The sequence below is a fragment of the Mesitornis unicolor genome, unplaced genomic scaffold (assembly GCF_000695765.1).
Source record: "Mesitornis unicolor isolate BGI_N332 unplaced genomic scaffold, ASM69576v1 scaffold4967, whole genome shotgun sequence".
NCBI classification, from domain to species: Eukaryota; Metazoa; Chordata; class Aves; order Mesitornithiformes; family Mesitornithidae; genus Mesitornis; species Mesitornis unicolor.
The window spans coordinates 1-11213 of NW_010194289.1; the positions used below are offsets into that span (position 1 = coordinate 1).

At 40.6% G+C, this 11213-nt stretch overlaps 1 protein-coding gene across 1 annotated transcript in view; it reads left to right on the forward strand.

Annotated features, from left to right (window-relative positions):
- Positions 1 to 899: 899 nt before the first annotated feature.
- The window catches only part of KEL (Kell blood group, metallo-endopeptidase), a gene marked incomplete at its 5' end in the record, with an annotated part of 14916 nt that continues 4602 nt past the window's right edge, over positions 900 to 11213 (forward strand). Inside the window, 10 exons of the mRNA XM_010187740.1 lie at positions 900 to 1046; positions 1856 to 1918; positions 2912 to 3100; positions 3728 to 3873; positions 5161 to 5284; positions 5775 to 5885; positions 6965 to 7063; positions 7604 to 7681; positions 8129 to 8232; positions 9204 to 9314. Coding sequence (XP_010186042.1) covers positions 900 to 1046; positions 1856 to 1918; positions 2912 to 3100; positions 3728 to 3873; positions 5161 to 5284; positions 5775 to 5885; positions 6965 to 7063; positions 7604 to 7681; positions 8129 to 8232; positions 9204 to 9314 — 1172 coding nt within the window. The remainder of the gene's footprint in view (positions 1047 to 1855; positions 1919 to 2911; positions 3101 to 3727; positions 3874 to 5160; positions 5285 to 5774; positions 5886 to 6964; positions 7064 to 7603; positions 7682 to 8128; positions 8233 to 9203; positions 9315 to 11213) is intronic.

Below are 11213 nucleotides of genomic sequence, written 5' to 3' on the forward strand. Positions count from 1 at the left end.
CTAACGTTCTGTGAATCTGTGATTCTGTGATATGGTCCTACATGATGGAATTTTGCTAGCATCTGGCCTTGAAACAAGCTCATGGTTCACAGCACAGCTTCTAAGTGATAAATCATCTAGCTTTAAATGCTGTTTCAAAATCTGATTTTCTGACATCAGGTTCCTGAATCTATCTTCATGACCTTACATATTACTTTAGGACTGTACAACAACCAAGACTGTAAAGAGGGATCACTTTTAATCTCAGAAGCTCAGTTCAATAGGATCCAACTTACAGATCAGGGAACAATTTGCAAAATTGGTGAAAGTTTTGTATCTAAGATCTGATGGCTATCCACTCATCCAGGCTTCAGGGGAGCTTGCTGAAAGAGGAAAATGTTTTTCTTTCCATTGTGGGAGACTCCTCTCAGTGCCAGGGAGCATTGCACATCTTTCTGCCAATAGAGGGCATTTATGCCCTGTCCCCAGGAGGATGCAGAACCTTCCAGCAGAAGGAACAGTGACTGCAGGACCAGCTGTGAATCTGCTTGTCAGGGAGATGGGAATTATAATCCCTGATACCTGGTTGTCCTTCTGGATGGCTTTAGAAGATTGAGACTGCTTTCCTCTTCCCTTCTCCTGCTTTTTTCCTTTACACCTTGTTCTGTTAATAATTATCATTCCTTTTCCCTGTGTCATTTTGCAGTTTGATGCTTTGCTTAAGTGAAAGTGACAGGTCAGTTTGAAGCCAACAGGGTATGTAGAAGAAATCTTCATGAGCTTCCCCTGTTGCTGTTTGCTTTGCTGCTTCTTAGTTGACATAATGACTGAGCTTATAGGAGTGAAAAAAATATTTTGTAAATACAGAATGAACAAATGTTTTTCTCACCTGCTGTCATGCTGTCTCTCTCCCTCTCTAGGTTGGTGGATGGAATATCACAGGTGTGGGGAAAGTGAAAGATTTTAATGAAACTCTTCAGACTCTCATGGGCAGATACAGCACTTTTCCCTTTTTCAGAGTCCATGTGGGACCTAATCCTTTTGACGTTAAGACCAATATTATTCAGGTGAGTGGGCTAAAGAGAGAAAATTATCAGGAAGCACTGGAATTAAAGAGTCAGTTAGACAGCCCATGAGACCCACGCTTGCTCAAGTTAAGCCTATGTTCTCCAAAGAAAGTTTTCCTAAATTTCAGTAAACTTCTTCCTTTTATTACATAAAATAGCACTTATTTCTGGAAAATGAGCAGATGAGAAGAAATAAATTTCTTAACTTTCTCTCATCTCTTCTGTCTAACAGTGTAGGTTGTATCCTGGCCAACCTCCTTCACCCACGTATTTACTGCTGAGTATGATGTCATATGGCATGGACTATATCTTTGGTCAGCTAGGGTGAGTTGTCCCAGCTGCATCCACTCCCAACTTTTTGTGCACCCCCAATGTACTTGCTGGCAGAGTGGAGTGAGGAGCAGAGAAGGCCTTAGCGCTGTGAAAGCACTGCTCAGCAATAACCAAATAACTAAAAAATCCTTTTGTTATTAGCACTGTTTTCATGACAAATAGGAAACAGACATACAAGCTAATATGAAGAAATTTAACTCAATCCCAGCCAAAATCAGTGCACCGTGTAGAAATATTTAACAATGTGGTTTACATTTGAATATCAGTCATCACAGATGTGTAATGAACTTGCAAATGAGCTGCAGAATATCATAGATCCGCAAAAATTACTTAGCAAACATTTTCCAGAAGTAAAAGCAATTTATTAACATTTCAAATTCTGTGACACAGAAATTAACAAATCCTACTGAACATATCTTCACGTTTTCAGCGTTTCTGGAAATAGCAAGATGTTTTTTCTTTATTCCTTTTCACAGATTGACCATCCTGAGTTTGAGATGCCACCTGAGAGTAAACTCAAAAAGCAAAATTATCTCGAGGTAACATATCAGAGGCTGAAGAAAGGTAAAAATAGCTATTTGGTGTAGGGATGTCCTTGAATTGCCTCCTGGTTCAGAGTGGTCTGTTTCCATGGGTTACGGTCAGTGACCTCTGAAGATATCACCAGAAAGAATTCTTTACAAAACTCTCTACTTTTCCAAAAAGATAGTTTGTAAAATGTAACCCATTTTTAGATGCCAGGTTTGAAACTTCTAGTGCAGAAAGAAAATGTTATAGTTCTAATTTGCATTTGCTAAGTAATATGAACCTGGGCTTCCCTCTAGGTTTCACCTTCAATGAATGTGTAAAGAAAATGTTCTTGTCCAAAGTAAGGCTTTATAACTTAAAATCTGTGTATTTGGAGGTGGAGGGGGTTCGCTAGCATTTTAAAAGTGATTTTAAAGTGTTCTAACCTAAGCTTGGGAAACAAGCTCTTTGACCTTGGGACTTACTGCAACAAAGTTCATTTCATCACAGCTCTGTCATTTTTCTAAACTTTATAAAAACTGAGTTGATTACAGTTTTCAGTCTGGCTCTTTCAGAAGAGTCCTGAAGAAAATAGGCCTGTCTACCCATCACAGGAGTTGCTTTGATACCTCATCAACACAGAAGCAAGAAGTTGGCAATTTTTCTCCATCAAAAATACCAGCTTGTTGTATCACTATATCTCTGTCTTGACTCTTGTGATGGCAGGCCTACAACTCAAAAATTATTCCAGTATTTAATGTAATTGTAAGCTGGGACAGAAATAACCTTTTGAGAATTCAGTCTTCTTCACTGAGAGAGGAGCTGTAATTGTCAAACTGTGTTCAGCATGAAGAATTACATGAGAATGTTGCACTGAAGAAGACAGTTTTAAAGATGGGGCTGCAGTGGTTTTGAAAGATTGACACTTATTAGGTGAAAATGGATGGCTAGATGGATGGATGGATAAATGGGGTGACTAGTTTTCAGTCATGTTTCTCCCACTGGTCATATGCTCTGTATTGCAGGTTCTCCGTGTGTATCTCTCATATTTGATGAAACTGGGGGACCTACTTGGAGTGCCACAGGATGGTTCCCCTGATTCCTTTTCCCTTACCTTGTCCTTCATCTCTAACCTCCAGCAAGTTGTCACCCCACTGCAGGAAAGACAGCAGAGGAGGATGCTGTTCCTTCGCACTACCATTAAGGAGCTACAGGTATTTATGCCTTAAAACTTGAGCAACACAATTACATGTGAAATTCACATTCTGAAGATCCAAATCCATGTTGTTTAAATGTTTAGATGCCATTCCCTTGAAACTTACACTTGGAGTCTGTTGAGCTTTAAATAACCTATTAACTTACAGCCTTTTGTTGAGAGCAGCTAGATTTTTCAAGCCCACAACTCTCTCCTCCTCCCCAGTGTTATTTCAACAACAACAACAACAAAAAAACAACAAAAAATGGAACTCCAGAAGACATCTTTTTACCATGAGATCAATCAGATATTGGAACATTCTCCCAGGGGAAGTGGTAATTTCCCCTACATTGGTCAGTTTTAAGAGTCAGCTTGACAGGGTACTGACTCATCTCATTTAAACTCTACTTTTACCTTGAGAGGTTGGACTAGATGATCCTTGTGGTCCCTTTCAACCTGGTATTCTATGATTCTATGAAAATCAGTTCTCCTTTTCTATTATAATCAATACCCACATTATAAATACTTATTAACTTGTTGAAAGTATCTCCTAACAGTATTAGAGAGACTATCCCAGTTTCTCTTTTATTTCTTGTCAGTCAATTTAGATTCATAGTTCAGCATCTAAGCTTTGTTTTATTTCTAGGAAAAGGCACCTGCTATTGACTGGCTGTCATGTCTCCAGGCTGTCTTCCATCCTATGCCAATGAACCTCTCTCAGCCAATTGCAGTGCATGACATGGATTACTTAAAAGGCATGTCACAGCTCATTGAAAAATGGCACAAGACAAGGTAGGAGTCAATATCTAGGTTGTAGGTGTTCATGTCTCAATAAATATTAACTTCAGATACTATAAATTAAAGATATCTGTGTTAGAGTCTGCTGAATCCAGTAGCCTAACAATCACAAGGCTCTGTATTCACAGGTTTAGCCAGTACTAAGGCTTAGCATATATTCCTAATAGGCTTCCACATGCAGACACCATATGTGTACACCCATATAAATATATATATGTGTGTGTGTCACACAGATCAACAGAGATGGAACACAATGCTTTTACTGGCACCCACAGCACTCATACAGACATGAGCAGCTGAGACAGCCTGATCCTATTGCTCCTCTTTGGCTGATCAGGACTGGTTTATGCTAGTGAAATATATATATGTACACACACAATATGGGTCATTCCAATAGCTAGTCTTCAATATTCAGTCTGTCCAGAAGCTGGTCTGAGATCCCCTCAGACTGGTGTCCACAGTTGCTGGGACCTGGATATATGAGCACCTGAGTCTTGCTTGAGCCTCACTTTGGTTGCTGCTACACTGGTCTCTTCCTGTTACAAACACATGTATACAAGCAGATGTCCCCAGTAGCTGGTCCAAACCACTAGTCTTTCCAGTAGCCAACTCTCACACCCCTGGTCTCTCCAGCAGCTATCTTGAACCAAAGTCCCTCTGGCAGTCAAATTTCAGACTCCATGTCTTTCCAGTGTCCAGTCCCATCCACACACACAGAGAGTAGAATATTATTTAAGAGAAGCATCTAGTAAGATAGGACAGATCCTAGTGACCCTCTGCAGAGCTCAGTCAGACAGACATCCTGGCAAGCCTCAGGTTTATGCTCAACCATTCCTTCTTGCCACCTTTCCTCTCCCTTTCCTTATACATGTTCACCACAATCCACCACTGTCCTTCCCTTTCCCTGCCTTTGGTCCTTCCCATAAACACCCCAAAATAAGTCTCCCAGAATCCCACAGACTCTCTCAAAGTATTCTATAATAACTTTCACCCAGTCCTAAAAATGCTCTTTCTCCTGCTTCACATAAAGAATCCCATATCCCAGCAGGCAATTACCCCTTGAGTCTCTGTGGTGTTGGGAGAGAGTTTCTTCGGTTGACTCATGTCAAATCATCCTCCTTTGATAGCCCCAGGTGTAGCCTATTCAAAGCACTTTGTTGTCATCACTCAGGTTACTAGGGTTCCTCTGCCTCAAATTATTCCTCTGACACTTGCCACACCTCTGTGTTTATAACAACCAGCCTTCAATCTTCAATCTTTTTAAACGCCATTTTCCTACAGGGTCCTTCACATTTATATGGTTGTTTGTCTGATTGGGAATCTCTCCCCAGCCCTTGACAGTCGATTCCAAGATGCACGCCTGGAGCTATCTAAGATTCTTTATGGAAAAATGGTATCTAGAATGGTGAGTTAGCTTTTAACTGTCTTCTTCAGTCTCCCCAGCAGCTGAACACCCTAGGATGTGCCTTCTGGATGTTCTCTTGATGCCTTATCTGGATGGAGTTTCTTAGATTTGGGGACATTAAATGCTTCCTTTTTCTCAAAGAAATGTGGGAGTAAACATGACACAAAACTTTAGAGACCTTAGTGCACTGTATCATGGGGTAAGGAGCAGTAGATGAATGGTCACCTTTCTTCTGTGTATTTGTCTCAGCTAGCATATGAATCTTCATCTTGTGTGAAAGAAAGTGGAGTGAACCATAGGGAAATCAATGTTCTACTTGGTTCAGGTTTTCTGAGGTAGCTTAAATGGAACTACATTACTTAGCATTCACTACTGTAATTTTTAGATAGCAGCATATATACTACTGACTTCACATTTATGTATCTTTTTACTGTCTTTCTCTCTTTTTGTCCTCACTCTCATGTCTCTATTTCTTTCTCTGTTCTTACAGATCCCAGCTGAGCGCTGGAGGAAGTGCTTGACTGATACCAGCTCTTTCTTTGAGCCAGTTCTAGGACAGATGATAGTACAGGAGATCTTCCCTCAGCAGAACAAGAAACTTGTAGGTATTCATTCTCTTAACCCCCAAGCAGAGCTCATCTTCATCTCTTTCTTTTTTTTTTTTGACGTGCCAATTTAAGACCACATCAAGGCAGTAAGATCATGTGTAGATTTTAAACCTTTTTACATATTGCTGTACTTACGCACTTCCCCTCCTTTTTTCGGAATGAAAGATACCAGAACAAGACATTGCTGTCATTGCTAGAATAATCAATGCTAAAATACCGATTATTATCTTTACCTCAACTGTTAGCAGTCATGTGTGCAGCACCAGTACCTATGACAGCCCTACAGATGCATGCAATCTCAGTGTGCTTCCTGGAATGGCAGTTAGTATTAACAGTATTCATCACCAATCTGACATATTTAAATAAGATTTTCAATTGCAAAACCATTGAGCCATCATATGACCGGTTGTACAGAAACAAATCAATGCCAAAATATTCTGAGTGGATCCATTGTAAAAGGAACACCTGCCTGCAATGTGGAAAATATTTCATTTTTTTCTTTAATAATCAGAGTTCCTTTTTCTTTAGAGGGAAATTAGTGTAGGCATCAGGTTTTATAAAGACTTTGCAGTGTATAAAGTCACAAGAGTAAATAATCCCAAGAAAATTTAATGGGAAAACTAAGACTATGTGTAATGAAGCGTAAAGTTGAATGAACGAAACATAATTTTGTGAAGGAGAGACTCAGATTGCCATATCTTTGGAAATGGGGCTCCAGCATGAAATAATTGTGAATACTGAATTTTCATTTCACTCAAGAAGTGGGACAATTGTTTGATCCATTCTTATCCCAACAGGAATTGAATGAAAAAGAATTATGTCTCCCTCTTATTTACTGTGAGAGGCAAGGTGAAAAGGTGTGTGAGAGAAAATGGTACACTCTGTGAGGAACCACTGGATGCCAAATAACTTAAGTTTAAATCATTGTAGAAACTGAAATCTCCTCCTTTATCACAAGAGGAATTTTCCTCCAGTTATTCTGTGGTTGAATTGCTGGAACACGGGAAGATGGCAGCTAAGCCTGAACAATGTTTTTCTGCAGTTCTGACCATGTCTTGTTTTCCCATGGCAGGCTGAGCAGATGTTCTTTGAGATCCAAGATGCCCTTTATGGCCAACTGGATCAGTTGGAGTGGATGGATGAACGGACTCGCCAAGAGGCTAAAGTCTTGGTGCGTGCAGAAGGCAGAAGTTACTGAGGCCTTCCTTTCTCTGAAGTCTTTGGAGAAGGAATGGAAGGGGCCTGCACCTTCACATATTCCTACCTGCTTCCACAGGCATACAATCTTAAATAGTTATCTTATACACACTGAAAATTGTATGTTTTTATAAATGCCATAATGCATGTGTGATCATACATATATGTGCAGACATGGAGAGGCTCAGTGTTTGTCCATGGATATTCTGAATTAATTGTATTGAGATACAAGTCAGCTTTATAAACCTAGAGAGGTTAAAAACTATAAAGCTGAATGCCAGAAAATGATACTATCAAGAAAAAGAAGAGTAGAATAATATTAGGCCTTATGTCATTGAGTTAAGAAAGCAGTCACAAGAGAAGGTGTCTTGTTGAAACAGAGTACCTGTCATTTGGAAGGACTGATTCACAGATTGTACTTAGGTTGTTTAGAAGTAGAGTTTTAAAAGGACTTCTAGCATGCAAAGCCACCTATTGGTCATGTTTGTTTTTTGTTTCTTTGTTATGACTTTAGGTTTCCAAACTACGAGTGGAGATTGGCTATCCAGCTCACATACTCCAGACTGCCAAAGTGAACCTGGAATACCAGAATGTGAGCTATATAATGTAAACAATACCTGCCTCATTTTTGGCAGTTTACCCGTACCAACTGCTATCTTGTCTGCTGCTAAAAGAGGCTATGACCTCTGGAGCAATGCACATGAACTAATGTTCATTTTCTGAGAACATATGGGCTCAGAGAATCTTTATCTATTCTGTCTATATTGTTACCTGTGCTGTCTCCTGTTTAGAGTGGCTGGACTGATAGAGATTGCTTGTGACCTGCTTGTATGCTCTGTTTGCCTTCCAATTAACATTCCTGTCATATTTTAAATTGAAGGTCTTTAGAACTGGGAGAGAAAAACCCACAAGTATTCCATTGGTTTGTCTTTTGATGAACCCTTTTTTGACCCATGGGACTTTTCTCTTTCTCATACTGTCCAATTCATTCCTTGCTCCCATACCCTATGATAGTCACATTACCTGTCTCTTCCCGCAGTTGGAGATAAATGAAGACACCTTTTTCCTCAATGTAGTGGCTTGCTTGAAAGTACTGAGGGAAAATTCCTACTTGAAACTCCTTCAGCATCACTCACAGGACAAGTAAGTGTCGGAATCATACACTTGTGGACCAACTAAGGTTGGAAGGGACCCGTGGAGACCACCTAGTCCAACCCTCCTGCTCAAAGAAGGATCAGCCAGAGCTAGAGCATGTCACTCAGGACTGTGCTCAATTGTATGTCTATATCTCTCTTTTACTGGGTAAGGTGGAGGAGGACAGGTACGGTGGGGCAGGGGTTGTGGGGGAGGAGGAATTGGAAGGAGGAGAACTGGACACAGTACTCTTTCAGTTTTGGTTTTGCCAGTCCTGAATAGATGGGCAAAATCACCTCTCTTGACCTGCCAGTGACAATTCTCCTAATGCAAGACAAGATGCTATTGTCCTTTGCTGCAAGACTGCATTGCTGCATCCTTCTTAAAAAAAAAAAAAAAAAAAAAAAGAGCCTTGAATTTGGCAGCCTGTCTTGTATTTAGCCTAATCTCATGCTACCAAAAAACCCCACCATTTTGAAGTGAGCCCCAGACCCCTGGAAAAAGAACTATTTTTGCCCATGAACCTTTGAGTAAGGAAGTTTCTCCTGGTCTTAGCAGCAAAGCAAGCAGCAAAGCAAACAGCAAAGCACTGTGATGACGTGAATGCTGGCAAAGTCACCTCAAAGGCAGGACATAAAATACTTCAGAAGGCAGGCAGCGTTGATAGGCATGCTTGGGACCTTACAAGAATTTGCAGGACGTCACAGGAAGTTACTAACCCTGGCTTACTTGACAGGGAAGTTGTGAGGGTGAATCACTTAACATGTATGAAAGCTAAGCCACTAGCTCTGACCATCTGTAAACAATTGTAGGTTTATTTCAAACACCTTTATCTTTAGATAATGTGAATTTCATAATTTGCTGCTTCTGTATAAACAGTTGTACTGAGCAGACCATTTTTACAAGCCCAGGGGAGGAAAGAAGCAAGGTATGAGATAAGGAGTTAATACATTCTCTCATTTCTTTTTTTCTGCTTCTAGCTGGCAGGTGTCTCCCTGGACTGTGCATTCATACTACTCAATAAGGCACCATATGGTGGTTTTTCCTGCTGGAATGTTCCGTAGCCCTTTTTTCCACATGGAGTTTCCCAGGTACGGAGGGGCTGCAAAGGTGTAGGCTGAATGTAGTCACTTGGCTGCACCATGTTTCCAGGAAGAATCTTAATGGGTCTGTCTTTAACCTCTTTTTCTTACTGCATCCCAGAAAGGCACAGTAAAGCAGGGGGGAAGTAGCTTTATCTAAACCCAAATGGATACTGCCTTACGAATTTTGAAAGAGTATGATCATTGACTCTGCTGAAGTAAAATCAGAATCTAGGTGTAACTAAGCTAAGCCAAGCATATTACTCAAGATTAAAGAGGCAGAAGTCTCATGTAGGTTAACTGCAAAGAAGACATCTCACTTTTGCCTCTCATTTTCTAGATTCCAAGAATTCCTGCAATCTAACCCATAGAAACTTAACCCAGAGAAAACAGGAGCCTCAGAGAGCAACTTCTTGACAGAAGTCTTTTTCAAATAGATCAAGCATAGTTACATTCCTTTTTTTAAAGAAAACTTCTGTCATAAGCAAATACATTTTTAATTCTGAGTCTTCCCCTGTGTCATAGTTTAACCCCACAGGCAGTTAAACACCACACAGCCACTCACTTACTCTCTCCTTCCCCAGTGAAATGGGGGAGAAAATCAGAGAAGAAAGATCAGAACAGTTGTGGGTTGACATAGGAACACTTTAATGATTTAAATAAAGTAAACTAATAATAACAACATTGACAATAATAATAAATTGTAATAATAAGAACAACAACAATAATGAAACCACACAAAGTTATACTCAATTCATACAGCAGTTGCTGGCTGTGCACTCCCAGCAGTGAATATTAGATGACATAATAAACACTGCTAGCACAACAGCTTCAAGCAAAAACAAGATGGTCACAATGAGTGGGGGAGTATGGCCTGGGGACAGAATGAAAGGTGAGAACCTCCAGAAGTCATAACCATCCAGGAAACAGAGCCATCCCCAGCAAAATCCTCAATTTGTAGTTAGTATGACATTTATGGTATGGGATAATTCTGTAGCCAGCTTGGGTCCGCTCCTTTGACTTTTGCTCCCTCCAGCTTCTGCACCTGGCTAACTCAAAACTCCTAAAAAACTTGATCACTGCATACCAGTGTCGACCAAAAACAAACAAAATGTCTTATCAACTTTGTTTTCAATAAAGTAAGTACTGTAATCTTCTCAGAAATGCAGCTCTCCTGAAGAGAAAATTGATTCTGTGATTCTATCCCAGCAAAACCAGAACACCCTGCAATGACACTTCTGTAGACCATAGTCTTATGGTTCTTTCGTTATTTGGAACAGATCAGTTAAGCATTATTTTTCTGATATCAAAAGCACTTGAAACTGTTGACTGTAAACATATTATTTACTATCATTTTTGCATGATAATGGATAGATACTTTTCTTAATCCCATTGGAGGAAGTGTGGACTGGACGAACGGGTAGTGAGGTGGACTATGAACTGGCTGAAGGAAAGAAGCCAGAGAGTTGTGGTCAATGGGGCGGAGTCTGGTTGGAGGCCTGTAACTAGTGGAGTGCCCCAAGGGTCAGTACTGGGGCCAGTATTATTCAATATATTCATCAATGACTTGGATGAGGGAACTGAGTGTACTATCAGCAAGTTTGCTGATGACACCAAGCTGGGAGGAGTGGCTGACACGCCAGAGGGCTGTGCTGCTATCCAGCGAGATCTGGACAGGCTGGAGAGTTGGGCAGGGAATAATTTAATGAAATATAACAAGGGAAAGTGCAGAGTCCTGCATCTGGGCAGGAGCAACCCCAGGTTCCAGTATAAATTGGAGAATGACCTGTTGGAGAGCAGTGTAGGGGAAAGGGACCTGGGGGTCCTGGTGGACAGCAGGATGACCATGAGCCAGCACTGTGCCCTTGTGGCCAAGAAGGCCAATGGCATCCTGGGGTGTATCAGGAG